The sequence below is a fragment of the Aspergillus brunneoviolaceus genome (assembly GCF_003184695.1).
Source record: "Aspergillus brunneoviolaceus CBS 621.78 unplaced genomic scaffold BO95scaffold_16, whole genome shotgun sequence".
In the NCBI taxonomy this organism is placed as follows: Eukaryota; Fungi; Ascomycota; class Eurotiomycetes; order Eurotiales; family Aspergillaceae; genus Aspergillus; species Aspergillus brunneoviolaceus.
The window spans coordinates 13,864-29,995 of record NW_020290746.1 but is presented as its reverse complement, the minus strand read 5'-3'; the positions used below and the strand labels follow the sequence as shown (position 1 = coordinate 29,995).

The window sequence follows — 16,132 nt, the reverse complement described above, 5'->3', positions numbered from 1 at the left end:
CCGAGAGCTTTGGACCAGTCGCAAGGACGGGAAAGAGCCTGAGTACCAGATCGAATAATCACGAGAGGCGGAGCGTAGGCTTTGGCCCATCGTCGAAAGTCTGCGTGATACAGGACAGAAGCCCAGCGAGAATGACTTGCACAAATGTGCTCTTGTTTCCGGTAAGCGCCAGTTTATTGCTTGCGTGAGAAACACTTGCTTACCTTGATTCAGTAGTCTGCTACCTCTGGTTGCAAAGAAAGCTGAACCTACACCTCTAGTATGCTCCATCTGCTGGGAGCCCCTGAGGCTACTCTCCCCTCCATGCCGCTAATATCATTGATCTCAAGGCTTTTTCGACTGAGGCACCGCTCGAACCGCCTTCTACCACCTCTAATATGAAATCATTCGGTCTCGACTACAATGAAATCAAAGCAGCGGTCGTGGGCATACTTTGCAGCTTCTGTCAGGTCGCGAGCGGTGTTGGATATTGTCGCCAGTCTTGACTTCCGTTCTTTTCACACGGTCCAGCCGCGCGCGGGTGTCACCGACGAGAATGCGCAGTACTTTTTCCCAAGAGGAAGCACCCTCTTGGTTGGCAAGTCAGTGCTGCTGACTGATGAATATATGGGCTCGGCTCTGTGAGGACATCCTCGTGACTAGCGCCGACCAGCTTCCTCTCGGTTTGGTGTGCGGCATATGCTGCATGGACGCCTTCGAGATGTGTGTCGGTGGCAGTCGTGGACAGAAATGCAATAACTGTATTCAGATCGATCACAAGTCCTGGTCCATGCAGAGGGTGCAATATGCTCTGAGCAATGAAGCGTTGGTGCAAGAATACAGGTCGAGCCCTCATTTACTTGCCACATTATTATGGTGTTTGTGGCCTGCTGAGCAGTTGCGCGTCAAGACCCGGAAGAGCTCTTACAGGTAATCCTTTTTCGCTCACTGGGCCTTTGAATCACTATCGACTGGTCTGGTCCAGAACCTGCCTGTCAGCTTCCTTTATCAGCGATTATGGATCATGGAGACTCAATGAAATGAGTGAAGCAAAGTGCTGTGTCTTTTGGACTACACTTGGTCAAGGGAATCAACCCAACGACATATGTTCTCTTCCAAGCTTGAGATATTGACCAGCCAAGCTTAGCCCTCAGTCATACCATTAATCAGGGGTCAGTGGGGATGGGTTATGCTAAACCAGGCGCACGAGCATTGGGACTACCCTTGACTAGTACAACCAGAGCAATGATGGAGGGCCTGTCCTTTGATGACGCCCTACTTGACAAATCTTCGCGCGAAATCATGCAGCAGCAGCAATATGAGCAGAAAGAGGGAATGCTGGAAGCCCACGTCCTTGGAGCCTGTGCATTAACCTCATATCTCCGGTCGTACCCATTCTGATGCAGATAGTGACGGCGAGGATAGCGACGACAATGACACATACGAAACTGCCGCCGAGCAAACATCCTACGAGACAGCGCTATGTAGCAGCTGTCATTGCAACTCTCCAAAGCCCACAAACATAAAGTCCAACATTACAAGAGAAGTGTCTTTAGCGTGAGGACACTCGATGCGGCTCACCAGGAGGCTTAAGACAGTTAATGAAACTGGCTACCGATGATATATAGCAGTGCCCTGTCAACGTGTGCTGCGGAATGTGCTGGAAGAAAGGACCAACACCACTACCTACATCCAGAATATCTACAAAGATGGCAGAGCCTTTGCGTGAGCATCATTAGGTCTAGTATCTGAGAGAAGGCTACATCATTGCAAATCGACATGACCTTCAAACAGGAAGTTAGGATCTGACCAAAGTCAAGGGCCTAAAGCAAGGCTTCTGCCAGTCATGCGTACCGCTATGTACCACTTAGTAGAAGCTGTTGCAGCGGCTGGACCAGCACTTCAGCAAGCTGTGGAGGAGGTGGAAATTACCGATTTATCGTCGGCGTCCTACTACCCGGGTATTCGATCTTTCAAAAGACAGAACTTAAGTGTTCGAGCCTAGGATGATGTCTGCTTTACTGAGATCTCCTACCAGCAACAGAAGCGTGGGTCGAAGGCGACGGGTCAGGCCACAGCTGCTCTTCTTGGAGCTATCCTTTGGCATGGGAAGCATGGAATTTGAAGACAAGACCTTGTGTCTGGTTGATACGAAGGACAGAACATTCCAAACCGCCAACGTGACCCAACTTCTTTGCGAAGGGCTAGATGTGAAGTTCTCTGCCTGGTGCAAGATCTACCACGTGGGTTGCTGGAGCAGATCTCACACGATCAAAGCTGGACAAGAAGCAGGCAAATGAGAAGGGGTCTTCGGGTGTGGAAAGAGTTGAACTGTGCGCGTCGGTTTGACTATACTCACGCGCGCTCGCACTGTCTTGAAGGACCTAGGACTCGACCAGGAACTCTGGGGAGAAATTATGAAGGGAGTCGTATTTTTGAAGCATATGTCGCCCATGAAGAACCAGACGATTACGGCCTGGAAGGCATCGCGAAGAACGACCCAACATCTCTAGCCTACGCATTATCGGTTGTCACGGCACGATAACGATTCCTGCAGAGGTGAGGAACGTCCGCGTGTGGGAAGAGTGAATAGAAATCGGCGTGCAGAAGGCAGGGGGCACGCAACTGTTAAACCAGCAACTGAGTACGACGGTCCCGAAAAACAATGGTCTCGAGTCGAGAACCTCGGAATTCTACTCCATTGGGTATCATGATAGAACTACAGACTGATGAAAAAGAACCCGAATGGACGCATGAAGTTCTTGGTGAAAAGGCACGTGTGCAACTCGCTCGTAAGTCGAGCAGGTTACTCGGTAGAAGTAATGGTCAACCAGGCATTATCACTGACACTTGCGAGAACACTCAGGGAAACCAAGGCCCTAATTGACGAAGCAGAGGCAGAAAAGCTCACAAAAGAGTACACATAAGTTCTTCAGCAATGATTTTCCAAAACATCACGCTACCAGGACAGGGAGGATCTCGAAGCCTCACTGACCTTGAGAACCAGGCGGGAACCCATTCTGGTAACTTCTCTTGCATGGCAGAGAAGACTATGAGACTTGAGCAGCAGGGTGCAAAAATAGTGCTGTTCGAGGAGTGTCTCTCTGCCATCTTCCACCTTCCACACCCAAGATGACCTGGATGTTGAGGTCATAGTGCCGCACAGTTCTGAAGGTACTGTCACAGTCTAGTGAGCATGGATCCGCACAAGCACCTTCACCATGGACTATACTTGTCGTCATGCTGCTCCTACGCTCCTGCAAATCCGAAATCAGAGACAACCGGGATGGGAACCTATTCTCAAGACCTGAGCAGGTGCTCGAGGCACTTACTCTTTGACTCGAAGGTGTGGTTTTTGGAGACTCCATAAAGGCCAAGAAGCAGAAGCCACGGAGAAAGAAGGCAATTGCGATTGAGAAAAAGAATGAGGTTGGAGGAAAGGACTCGGACTCGGACAGGCTAGCGAGGCTTACTGGTCTGATCGGCAAGCCATTGAACAATCTTCTTAAGCTCGGATCTAGGAATTGCACATCGAAGAAGTCACTTTCATCTCCTGAAGGTGATATCAGCCATCATAGTGGGCTTCGAGAAATGCAATGGAAGGACTGCAAGCCGTGATGTCGACAACTTCCACACTGTTAGAGCTGCAACGTTAGATTGACTGAAGGGAAGCAAGATTGGCTAATGCTGTGGACGTCTATGAAAGACGATTCAGCAGGGAAATCCTTGCTCAACATATTCTCCAATAGCACAAAGCCATAAGTCACATGGAAGTGACCGTATTCAGGATGGAGTGCTTGATCACAAGCCCTGGAGAGGGCTAAGGGCAAGTGGCTTCGGAGCACGAGTGCGAATGATTCGCAGCTGCCTTTGACAAGCAACATGCTGAACCACTGCTCCGGCAAATAAAATCTTCTTCCTGAATGCCGCCGCTATTGGTCCAGTCAACATCGAGGCCAGCGTAGATCATCAATCCTGTTGTGCCAGTATCGTCCGGGTCTGCTACTGCATCTAGGATAGCACCCGGTCATACCCCCGCCCCAGCCGGTCCGGTCCTGCAATGTCATATGTTAGCGCCGTTGTTGGAAGGGCTTATAACCTGGCTCGTTATGACAGAATCAATCACTGAGGTCAAGTCCTGTTACCGTTCACCCCTTGCAAAACATATCATCACCTTGAGCAAGAAGCTGCACGTCTACTAGGGGGATAGGTGCCTTCATATTATGACAGGGTCAGGGCCCATCTACTGACGACGCAACTCCCAGGAGAAACTTTTCTGGCTGCCATCACATAAGCAATGGTGCACCGATATGGTCTGTCGACTAGAACTCCCCCTCGCATCGAGGAAGGAATGGACATAGTCCACAAAGCCAATAGAACGCCGATGGAAGCCCAATACCATTTTCGCTACCATAAGTATTCTGGGCTTGTAAAATTTGGAACCGGTACCAGTCAGATACCACTGACGAGACAAAATGGCCACGTCCGAGCTGTGAGCTATTGGCCATGCAAGTGACCTTGACACGTATTCTGCGGCTGTCAGGCGTTCGGATAACTTGTTGGGATGACAGTCGATGGGCAAAGTGCAGCTTACACATGTCTCTACTGCATCTGTGGGATTCCCGCGGCAAAGCCTTATCGCAATGGACGAGTTTCACGGACAAGGATATCTCCTCCCAGCTCTAGAGATCGCGGTACGCGAAATCTCGGTGAGCACTTCAGCGAAGCTTCAAGTGAACAGATCCTGACTGAGCTACCACAGTAAAGAGAAGTGGCCGACCGCAACAAATCCCCAGCAGGTTTTGCCGGAGGAACGCCACTGGCCTCCTTTTGGGCACCCGTCTCAGCGACGCGTGGGCGTTACTTGCCATCAACGAACTGTCTACTGCGGACAGAGCCCATTACTATCCAGCAGATCTTGACCAACAGGGCTGTGACGCAGGCTGTGCATTTATTCGTTCTGCCTCGTTTTGTGATGAGATGGTCCACGCTTCCCCAGCCCGCCCACGCTCCAGAAACACGTCTTGGAACTAATGAAACTGGAGAGATGAGCTTGCAAAAGCACTAAGCGGCATCACCGAACAAGTCTAGGACTGGCTGTCTGGAACAATACACTGGGAATACGAGGCACCACAATCTGCATTCAAACGTCCCGATGCCAAATGATGATACGCGATCCCTTGCCTTCAGGCAATCTAGCAATGTTCTTGGCTAGTCTGCAGTGAACTGGACGATAACCATATATCATTGCCCAAGGCTGGAAAGAAGGAACGTCTCGCAAAGAAGAAGGATCAGGAAGAGAAGAAGTCTGTGGTGAACGGGGTGGAGAATGACGAGAAGGCAGACATTGATATGCGCTTTGGAGCTTTTTCGCCAAGTGACAGAGGTATTTATCATTACGGGTTTGTGCTTAGCAGACCGCTCGAGCAGGTGATAAGCAAGAAAGACGACTTTCGGTCATTATAGGGCTCTTTACCACGAGTATGAGACCCCCATATAGGGCCGGTTCGATGATTATGGTATTAAATTCGCAGGGAAGGTTGACTGGTTGCTATGCTATGGCGACGGCAACGATAATGTCGAGCAGCTTGTCATCACTGAGACAAGAGACGTCAACTCCAAAGAAGTCTTAGCCCTTCTCACTAATATGACTCCTCTTTCACAAAGGAGTGGTCTGTTATATTCGCAATGTGTTGAGATGGCTCGCACAGTGCGGCGACACGCCTTCGGCACATAGACCTCGACATGAAAAGTGGATCAGATACAAATCCACAGAGGCGGATAGGTCTCTTTGATGCTTCTGGCAATATCATGCCGGAGCTTGAGTATCGCGTGGACCGGCAAAGGCCAAGGCGATTCGGGATGCGCTAGCCCTGGCGATAGTTTCTCCAGGAAATAAGCACTTTTGAAAAAGGCTGAACTGCCTTTGAAACAGTAAGGTCGCCGCATTTATATCTCTGTCACATATGAGAACTAACAGACGGTTTAAGGTCAATTGATTGATCAAAAAAATATTAAGTCCATACAGGTCTCTGTAACAGGCGGGCACTGAAAATTCCATGAACGATGGTAATATCCAGTTTGAACTCAGCAGTTGACAAAGTGGAATTACTCCTCTTGACTTTCTCATCGTTATTGACTGATATCCATATCTTATCATGAAATGATATTGGGAATTTGGCATTCAAGCTCAGGGCATGAAGTTAGTAGGTTCCTTGTTGTCTAGCCCTAAGCAACGAACTTCCGCACTATCAACCTCCGACTCTACCATTCATACACTCCTACACTAGACTCACTTTCTCAGCTCAAACACAGGGCCATTCAATCACACAGCATCTTGCTATTTTCGAGTGGAAGAGACAAGATGGCTCAGAGATTCGAACAAGCCATCCTGGCCGACGAAGTGGCCGTCATCGAACCCGGGGCCGTGGGCAGCATTACCTTCACCGCTCCAAGCCCAGACTCCGGAGAGAACAAGAAGGACAATGAGAGTGGCGAAATCAAAATTCAGAGCCATCGGCACTGCCAAGCTCTTGAGCAATACTGCCGCGGTCGTGGTCATGATCGGCAGCGAGTGCGTGGTGCTCGCAAACATTCCTGCCCCCGCCCCCGTCGAGCCCAACGAGACAGTTGAAGCAGTGACCCGGAACTCGATGAATACATTTCTGGAAGTGTGTCACCGCACGATAAGCCCCGCCGCGCCTCGAAAGTATGTGATCGTCGAAGCCATCTGCCCGATTTTCCGGGCGTGGACGCTCCCTGATAGAGTGAGCCTTATCGGGAGAATGCTGAAAGAGGCGCGACCGGGGGCTGTGCCGTCAGAAGTTGGGTATATGTCTCACCGCGTCACACCTGATGTGACGAAAGGACAGGTATTTGTGGAAGCCAGGGTTCATCCGCCGAAGCTTTATGTGAATAATGTGGAGATGCTCCGGGTGCACGTTTTAATCGCAGATGCTGAATAATGGCATCAACTACATCTGGGTGGTTTCCTCTCTCCGGGCGCGGGAATAGGTCCCGTTACGGTAGGGAGGCGAACGAACTCGGAACCCCTGGCACTTGCTTCGATTGATGCCTTAGTACCATCGGTGGTATGTACGTGTGTTGGCCCCTCTTGGGGCCGAGGCTTAGTACCTTAAATACTTCCAGAACAAGAATATAGTGATTACTTGAATTACCTGGTGTTTGTTCCATATCTCCTCCTCTCTCCTACTATTCTCATAATACTCTTCAACAAATGAAATCGACTGGCCCCATTAGAGAACATTGAGCGATTGCGATATCATGAATGTATCGCATGCATAATCAGCAACAGACTATGGCCGCTACCTACCACTAAGAACAATCCTCTGACCAAAGGCTGTCACATGTAGTCTAATTGATGCCTCAGGCAGAAACGCTGACATTCTTAGGACAAACTTAGGGTTAATTCCTGCATGTTATACCCGCCGTATACCAACCCCCCCCATGTACCATCCATATGTATTTATCCTCCCTCTTGTTTTCCAGTAATAATAATAAGATTAATAGTGAGCAACAAAAGATCAGAACAGGTCTTGTTGATATATATCAGCTTCCAGCCCGGAATCAATTTGCTGTGATCTGAACAACGTCGTTCTGCCAAGAGATGTGGCGTGGAGCTAGCCAGTCTAGTCGGTGTCTAGTTAGTGCTTGATGTCTTGGTCGTTGCGGATGGCTCTTGGTAGTACAGTCCAAGAGGAACCGATTTGGGGTGCCAGCAGCAACACCCATAGGGCTGATTAGATGCTAGAATTTGCTGTACGAGTGGACAGTAGATGCATGTTTAATCCTGTGTAGCTACCTATTACTCTTGTCGATAGCCCGCCCTATGGAGAGGAAGAAATACGATGCTTGTATGCATGCAAGACCAGTCTTGGGGTAGCGGGATGGGCTAGGCCGGGTTGGTTGCAGGGATGTTTTTGTGTATCGGTGTGTACTACGAGCTGATTTGATTAGCGCCCTACCCCCCACATTCGGCAAGGGAGGCAGAATTATATGGAAGTTTGGGAGGGCTTTTATCTTTTCTATAGAGTTTTGCGTGGGGTCTGTACGAGGTATCCATGTATGGTAGTACTGTAGTACACATAGGCCGATGTGCTCAGTACTCTACACCCAATCATCTTCGCTATTTCCAGAACCAACCCCCAAAACCAGTGACCATCACCCTACGAAACCTCTTGAATCATGACCTCAACATCCTCCCCGGAAACCTCCATCGATTACCTCTCTTCCAGCTCTCCTCGAACCACCGCATTAATCGTTTCTCGGGGAAGAGCCCCACCCGACGGTAGTGACCTTCTTCATCGATGCATCATGCGCAATAAGAATCCACATGCTTCTGGCATTGCATCCAACTTCATCGATCCCTCAGTTATCCACTCCTCCTCCGCCAGATCATGATTCAACTCCGGCGCGAGCCACTAGAACGACTGTGTCCGCGGCTTCTTCGCCGCCCAATTTAACCGCCTCAAACCACTCGCCGGGACCTTTTGGGGAATGCCAACTCCGCGGAGCACAGGCGAGGGCCGAGTCTCCTCGAGAGAGGGCATGAATGTTGACGAGCTGGTTAGCGGTGGTACGCGGGAGGGCGCAGGTGTGCGCGACTGTGCGGCCGGGGGTGTGGAGGAGGTCTACTAGAGGCTTTCCGTTGTTGAAGGAGTTGTGGGCTTGGAAATGGGCGGTGCAGATTTTGGGATTGTTTGCGCCAAGGGTGAAGGTGAGTTCGTGGATGGTGCTGCGTTTGGTGATGAAGAAGGAATGTTTGTGGAGGGGAGGGGGATGGGTTGGTTGTGTGGCCTGTCTGGTAGAAAGGTTGGTTGGAAGTCCGGGTCGACGATGAGGGCGGTGGTTGTCGGAAGTTGGAAGGTGGTGAGGTCGCTGGTGTGGTTGATGTGTGGGTAGCTCTACATTACGGCGTCGATAGTGCCGCTTAGGATGTTGAGGTCGAAGAGGAGGTTTGGGAGGAGGGGATGTGTGAGATTAGGAAGGAGAAGCCCTAGTTGGCACTGACCCAATAGCGGTCGCAGCCTTTGTAGGGACGGATGTTAGGTCGAGGCGCGAGCCACCGCGGTTTGATGTTTGGGTCAGTGGTGGTCAATTGGGTTTGGGCTGTACTGCACTCACTTATCAAGTGGGCTGCTGTAATGGTCGATGATGGAGACCCGCACCGTTTGGTCGGCGGGTGGGATGTCGATCGGGGCAGTGGACGGGGGATGGAGGTGCTCATGCTTCGTTGATTGTGGCTTGTAGAGTTATTGAGATGGAGCAGCGGCGCTATGCTAAGGATACGATCGACGAGAAGCTGGTGTAGATGATGCTTCCTGCGTTGTTGTTGATGTTGTAGATGCGACGATGATGTAACCGCCGGAGATCTCTGGGAGAGGGCGGCCGCCCGCCATGAAACTGCCGTCGCACCTCCGCTCCGCCTGCTCCGCTCCACATCCGCCTTTTGAATTCTTGTGGGCAGGTCTGAATAGCATCACGCATCTTGAAGCAGTGTTCCAAGCATTTTATGTTCCGGCTAGAGCTTAAGTCAACATCGCTCTCATACTACCACATAATTAAGTCTATCATATTCAAATTTTCCAGTCCTTTCTTAGCTATAACTTACAGGCTAAACTATTCTTACGCATCTCCTACCGAAACCTCGCCATTATGGCTACTGCAGCATAATCCACTTACGGTTTGGGCCCTGACTGCATCTTTAGCGATTAACAGACGTTTTCTTTCACGCGGCCAACCGACCAGCATCATTTACAGACAACCTCACGACGGCTCTATTGTACCTAAGAGTAGAAATCAGGATACGAGAGCTGTGCAATTACACCGCACAATACCACAACGAATGCGTTTGTTGGAAGCCTTGGTTGTGATTCACGCCACGGATGAGAAGCATGGTCTGACGTCGCCATATGATGCCTTCCGGTGGGTGAGGCATAGATCGACGTCAAGGCGACTGCGGCGAATCATCGGCATATCGAGGTGACACATACAAAGGGTGTATCTTCTGTAAGCAACATAGCATTTGAATGTATCCCGAGGTCGGAGATACAGTGAGTGTACTCAATTGGCTTGAATGACCTTGAATGGATAGCAAGTATAGTACATGCCAAACAGCACAGTATACTCCAGCTAAGCACCAAACATTCTCACCGCATCAAACAAGTTTACCTACCTCAAGAATTCGCCTCCCTCCATTTCAAGCTATCAGGGAAGCAAAGCAAACAACCCCTACATCCTATTCATCCAAATACCTCCCCGTCATCATCAAAAGTCCCAAGTGGCAACCTACCCGTCCCGAAGTACTGCCCCCTACGGGTATGGTACGGTACATATGCATCACCACACCCCCGTGGCACCTCACACCACTTCCTCCCCCATCAAAGCCCGGGGCCCGAGATCCGGGACCCGGGGCCCCAGAATAACATCATACCCTACGTATGTACACATGTCCTCCGAGTATCCATGCCGTCCCTCCATCCATACAAACCCAAGCAACCGAACGAAGTGGACCCAACGCCCCCCAAAGCCTCAATCAGCCCTACCACAGCACACCATCCCACACCACACAATCACATGAACCCAACCCAACCCATCGCCCCAGACCCTACGTCAAGATACCCCCACAAGAAAAGCAGAAGCAGCCGCATCCCCCCATTCAGCCCGCGAATCCTTCCACAACCGTACTAAGGTACAGCACAGTACCTACTAGTAGCCTCAGACCAGACACCCCAGCAGCTCCACCGCACACCTAGTGCTCAAACCAAGTATACACCCACCCAATCATCCCCGACCCCCCTCCCCACACCCACTCAACATCAAACTCAATGATCGAAGCAATGACACAAATGTGGCAATTTAGTCATACAAGCTGAGCCTCGGGCGGCGGTGCTACGGAAAGGTTAGTGGGTACTAAGGTAACCCGTGAATTGTACACATGAAAGGAAAAACTGTTGACGGTATGGATGGCATGGCCATTGGATGGGAAGATGGGCAAGTCATCCGATTGGCGGTCGATAAGGTACGGACGGGGGTTGCATCATCGTTGCGTTACGGGACCTTGAACCTTTTCACATACAGTATGTAAGTTACTCATCGTTTAGGCGAGGGTTTCGCTGGGAAAGTTGCGGGCGGGAGGAGGGGGGGGGGGTTTGATTGTGGAGTAGGTTCTTGTTGAGTTCTTTTTTTTTTCTTTGATTGTAGGTTTTGGATTAAGGGAGGGTAGGTACGTGGAATTGAGTTGAGTTGGGTTGAGTTGTGGGCGTGATTTGACTCATACATGAATACTACCTCTTTGCTTAGTTTGCTTCAGTGTGTAACTAGTTAAGTTAGGAGGTGGTTCTGATTAAGCGGGTGCATTAAACTAGGTATGCATCCTTTATGCGCTAGACTGGTTCCGGTTATTCACTTCCTCCGTGGGTCACATGAGTTGACCGGGGGGATTCTGGGGATGTCAGGTCTGGGGTTTTGAGTCATTGAGTGGGAAACCAATCGGACGATTATCAGGAATGATTGACAGGAAAGAAGACCATACACCCAATCATTGGAGGGACCAGTTTGTTTGACTTGTTTTTTCATTTTGTTGTTCATTTTGTGATGTTTTGATCTAGAGATTTGACTTTTTGATAGACAAAAAAAATATGTAAATACATTCCCAATCCATATCCAATGCTCTGTGCTGTCTGGCCGCATCCCAGTTCGCTGTGCTCCGATCCTTTCTTGCGATTAACACCGTTGATCATGTAAGTAGCTCTGCACACCAACGCCAAGCTAGTAATGGAACCTGTCCACAAGAAAAAGAAATGATGATCGAAATTCGAACTCCGCTGGTTATATGTATAGATGAATAGATGGTGGTGGTAACAGGTTGAAAGGAAAAAAATGAAAATCGTGGCTTCGTGGCGTCATAATTAGAGATTAGAGAGGTGGTAGATTGAGGTGGGTTGGTGGTGGGGTTTTGAGGTTTTGTTTGGTCGGATTTGAGACATGTTTTGTAGGAGAAGAGGTGAGCTGTTTTGAAGATAGGATGTCGAGGTGTCAAATGAGTTGAGAGATGAGTTGAGTAATTGATGGCGTCGTGGAAAATCAACCTGCAATCCGAACAGGCAGGCATTGCCCCGGCGAAGGCCAGAAGTGTTTCCTTTGCACCGTCTTTTCCAAGCAGTTGCGGCCCTTCTCGAGAAGTCCTTCCTTCTCCTTCTCCTTTTCGGCGGCGGGGGGTGCCGAGACGTGGAAGCTCACGTGGACTGTGGTGGTCTCCAATTCGGAGGTAGCCTTGTCGGCAGGCTCAGTCGAGGCTGGCTTGATCAAGGTCTGATCTTCGTCCTTGCGGTCGTCGGGCAGCTTCTTGTTCTCATCGTCCCGGTCCTCCTCATCCTCGGACTCGTCGTCCTCCATCTCGAACGAGTTGATGCGCGTCGACATATCCTTCTGCGCCCATTCCATGGACCGGCAGTGCAGGCGGAAGTGGCCAAGGCAGCGACGGATGTCCGGGTCGGGAGCAGTAGCCTCGCGGGCCAGTTTCTGACGCGACAGGGTGGTGAGCTTGTAGGGGAGGGAGGTCTTGTCGGCGAGAGGGGGCCAGCGCTTATTCATGGAAGGGTTGTTGGAGGAGAGCGGAGAGGAAGAAGTCTTAGGGATGATATCGATGGTTGTAACCGCCATCGTGTTGACGAATGGTTGATATAACAGGTATGATGATGAGGATGATTCAAGATCACTTTGGATGAATACTCCCTAGGTGGGAGTGTCAAGATGTGACTCAATTACTTGGAGAATGTGATTAAGTGCTAGTCGCGCGTGCGAGTGCAGCGTAGTAGATGTGGATACAATGCCTAGGAGGAGAGTGGCTTGAAGGCGCGACGATTGACTTTTGAGTGATCTGGAGTGAAGATCTGGAGAGAAGAAGGAAAAATAAGAAGAGCCTGAAAGAGGAGAGGGGGAGGTAGAGAGAAGAAATATGGCGGAGGGGAGTCGGCAGAGGGTTCTGGAGGAGCTGGAGGGGAGGGGAGGGGGGGGGGGAGGGAGGAACCGCGCCCAGCAGCGCACTGCACAGTGGGAAAATTACCACAATAGTGGTGACGGAACTCCGAAAAGAGAAATCCGGGTTGGTGAGTCGTGACCATCTGATCTGGCAGATTCTGCAAGCGGAAGATCCCCGGGTCTAGACTCGTTACACCACGCGCCTATTTACCTGTGCACCACACTATTGTATGTATCAAGCCACCACGTTTTCTGTACGAAAGGATATGTATTGTTTCCCTGCCTACATTCGCTACAGTCATCATGCTATCGATTCCCTCCATCGGGTGATGATTGAAAGTCGTGGTGAGCGACAGAGATTAAATCTGGACGGCAGAGAGTATGAGTAAAACCCAGTTGGGAGGAGGCGAAAAAGGGAACGCGCACGTCTTCCCACATGGAAAAAGGTATGTATGATGTACAGTCAGCATTCGGATGATCTTTACTGCTCTCCAGCCCTTGTTACCGGGGAAAGCAGCAGAGAAAAAAAAAAGAGTCAAAAAAGGGCCTCGACTTGACTCCACCTTACAAAAATGGTCGGGCAGCTGACCTTTGTAGTGGGTCCGGGTCCGACGGCAATCCATGGAATGTTCGACACCGGCGAGCGAGTCTGGTCAGGCTTGGGAACTGGAGCGAGGTTCTCTGCCTTAGTAAGAAAAAGTGAGTTGGCTGTGGGCGCGCGCGTTTCCGGGAGTGGGCTTCCGCTGAGTTTTTTTTTTCCAATTATGTCAACCTCTCACGACCCCTTTCTTCTGATTGTCTCTCATCTATATTTCGTGAAAAGCCCATATCTCCCATCTCGATAACAAACCCACGAAAATGAGGGGTAAGCAGGTCGGTTTTCCAACGGCCATTGACCCTGTCCCATGTGCAGCTCCAGAACTTTAGAATGCCTGAACAAGCAGCAAGGGATATGCGTGGCCGTCCGCGTGATTGGCTCAAATCTGCGGGGTCGTGATCTGAAAGAGGACTAGTGCCCCTTGCTAAAGACAGTAACACTAATCCAGATCGACCCTAGAGCAACCCTCAGTGCCCTGTGCGCTTAGGGTTGCAGGGGAAACGCTCGCCGGTGTGCATGTGGGAATTGGGGAAGGGAGAGCAAAAATCCAGTGTCCAGGTGATTCTATAACGACCTAGAACCTTAACACTTGCTCTGTGCTGTTCCTTCGGCGCTTTTTCCTCCTAATAAACCTGGCGGGGTTGGGGACTAGGTAGTTTCGGAGTGCCCCTCGACTCGTAGTCAGGTACGCGCATCTTGGGTTTTTTTTTTTTTTTTATCCTGTTTCTTTCCCCTTTCGCTGCACTTTCCTATTCCCCCTTTCCAAATAGATTACTAAATTTGCTTAGCAACAGCAATATCGCCCGAGTCAATGATGAACGACGCGGGATCGGTTTTCTGCTCTATGGAAGCCGATCAGTGGCGCGTGACTAATCTTCCTTTCCTTTTCTCCCAAAAGGCCGCCAAGAAAAGAATGAGCCAAAAAGTCACCTAACCCGATTCATCACACCACAACAAGCATGATGTCAAAAAAGTTCTCCTACGGTCGGCGCAGTAAACATTTTCCGAATGTATTCAGCCCCCCCTGCCCCCGGGGTTACGAAAACATGATCTCATTCATTGTTCATGATTGACAACATGACAATGACTCGGGAGACTCGGGAGGCGAACCTTAAGGTTAATCAGTAGGTTTTTCGTGGATCGACTTTTGGACTTTTTGGTATTTGGTTTGACTCTCCAATGGTTCCGTCCGGTTCCAGAGCGATTGGACTGGAAGCATTCCCTTCGGTTGGAGTGGGTTCTGGGGAATGCGATCCGGAGAGAGACAAGAAAGAGAGGGTGGGAAACCTCGAAGGGAAGGGGTGTGTGACAGCAGAGTATGGGGTGACTTTGCGATGTCGATGTCGAATGTCGAATGTCGAATGTCAGATCTCATGGTTGATGATGGACATCAAGCGCAGTGATGACGGCATACCATGTTATCTATCATGGACACATCCTTTTTGTGTTTGTTCACGCCATTTGCCTTGGAAACCGAGCATGGCGATTGGATTTCTTTGGTTCTTTGGCTGTTAGCTGGCGTCTTGAGTGTGCAGTCGCAAGCCACGGAGAAATTAGTCTCCATCGTGAGATAGATAGACCACAATGGCCCTCCCCCGTAATGCCCGGTATCAAACTAAGATTCCCGTAATTGACCCGGTCTGGCCTGGCCTAGCCTGGATCGAGTTCGAATAGACCACGTAAGTAAACTAGGGTGTTACTGAGTGACACCGGCTACTCATGCCAGGATGTCTTCCATGCCTTCCCGTGGCATTTTTCCCACCACTGGGAGTCGTCCTGGATCAGCTCGTGGGCGCTGACTGGTGTAACAACTGCGCTGGATTTACGGGGACACTCAGGCAGCCAGCACTGCATCAAACCGCAGAACCCGACCAGACCCGATGTTTCTGCCAACTATGTCCGGAGTCCTCCGACGACAATGCCTTGATCACAGCATCGCAACAAAAGTAGAGCACTACGACTCATTCGGGACACGCTACATCCGCCATCCACCTCATCTTTCGGTGATAGCCTAGTTCACTTAACTGGGACCGAAAAAGCCACACGAAGTGTCCAGAGCCCATCATCCGTCTCCCGGCGGCCGTACGGTAACTGCAGCGTTCTTCTTCATACAGTACAAGCCGCCCACGCCATCCATCCATGTGTGGCTGCAGGTATACTTTTTTTACGTCCAGTAGTTTACTGTATGTTATGGCGTGCCGTGCAATTCGATCACGAAGAACCCTGAATTAATTCGATTCGATCGTGTGCTCCCGATTCGATTCGATCTTACGGTCGGTCCCCGCAGCTCGGTTTTGGTCGTGGTCATGGTCTTGGGCGCCCAACTCTACCGTCTGTACATACTTAGTAGATTAATGAAAAGCCGGGCCCCTCCAGATCCTCCGTATGGTTCATCACCCACCGAATCACAAGGCATCACAGATGTACAGTAGTGGACAGGGAAGGGGGCCTGAGACCACGGGCGGGTTGCTGCTGCTGCTGCTGCTGCTGCTGCCGCTGCCGCCGCCACAGCCTCTGTCCAGTCATTCAACATAGTCCTCATATCAGGGTATC

At 50.4% G+C, this 16,132-nt stretch overlaps 5 protein-coding genes across 5 annotated transcripts; 4 read left to right on the top strand and 1 right to left on the bottom strand.

Moving 5' to 3' along the window:
- Positions 1-402: 402 nt before the first annotated feature.
- BO95DRAFT_461246 (uncharacterized protein) lies at positions 403-913 on the top strand (the record flags this gene model as incomplete). Its single annotated transcript, XM_025588805.1, has 2 exons — positions 403-581; positions 643-913. 2 exons carry the CDS (start codon positions 403-405, stop codon positions 911-913), a joined length of 450 nt encoding a protein of 149 aa, XP_025444681.1.
- A 5,551-nt stretch (positions 914-6,464) lies between these two features.
- On the top strand, positions 6,465-6,954 carry BO95DRAFT_490821 (uncharacterized protein; the record flags this gene model as incomplete). The annotated part of the gene is made up of 1 exon (XM_025590625.1): positions 6,465-6,954. One exon carries the CDS (start codon positions 6,465-6,467, stop codon positions 6,942-6,944), a length of 480 nt encoding a protein of 159 aa, XP_025444680.1. The 3' UTR covers positions 6,945-6,954.
- Positions 6,955-9,455: 2,501 nt separating this feature from the next.
- BO95DRAFT_440472 (uncharacterized protein) lies at positions 9,456-10,015 on the top strand. The gene has a single exon (XM_025585972.1). The coding sequence runs from the start codon at positions 9,512-9,514 to the stop codon at positions 9,983-9,985; it is 474 nt and encodes a 157-aa protein (XP_025444679.1). The 5' UTR covers positions 9,456-9,511; the 3' UTR covers positions 9,986-10,015.
- A 377-nt stretch (positions 10,016-10,392) lies between these two features.
- On the top strand, positions 10,393-11,129 carry BO95DRAFT_440471 (uncharacterized protein). The gene is made up of 2 exons (XM_025585971.1): positions 10,393-10,766; positions 10,862-11,129. The coding sequence occupies exon 1, from the start codon at positions 10,440-10,442 to the stop codon at positions 10,752-10,754; it is 315 nt and encodes a 104-aa protein (XP_025444678.1). The 5' UTR covers positions 10,393-10,439; the 3' UTR covers positions 10,755-10,766; positions 10,862-11,129.
- A 758-nt stretch (positions 11,130-11,887) lies between these two features.
- Positions 11,888-13,099, bottom strand: BO95DRAFT_58264 (uncharacterized protein). The gene is made up of 2 exons (XM_025592074.1): positions 13,067-13,099; positions 11,888-12,893 (listed from the first exon to the last, which is right to left on the bottom strand). Exon 2 carries the CDS (start codon positions 12,661-12,663, stop codon positions 12,085-12,087), a length of 579 nt encoding a protein of 192 aa, XP_025444677.1. The 5' UTR covers positions 12,664-12,893; positions 13,067-13,099; the 3' UTR covers positions 11,888-12,084.
- Between the last annotated feature and the right edge of the window lie 3,033 nt (positions 13,100-16,132).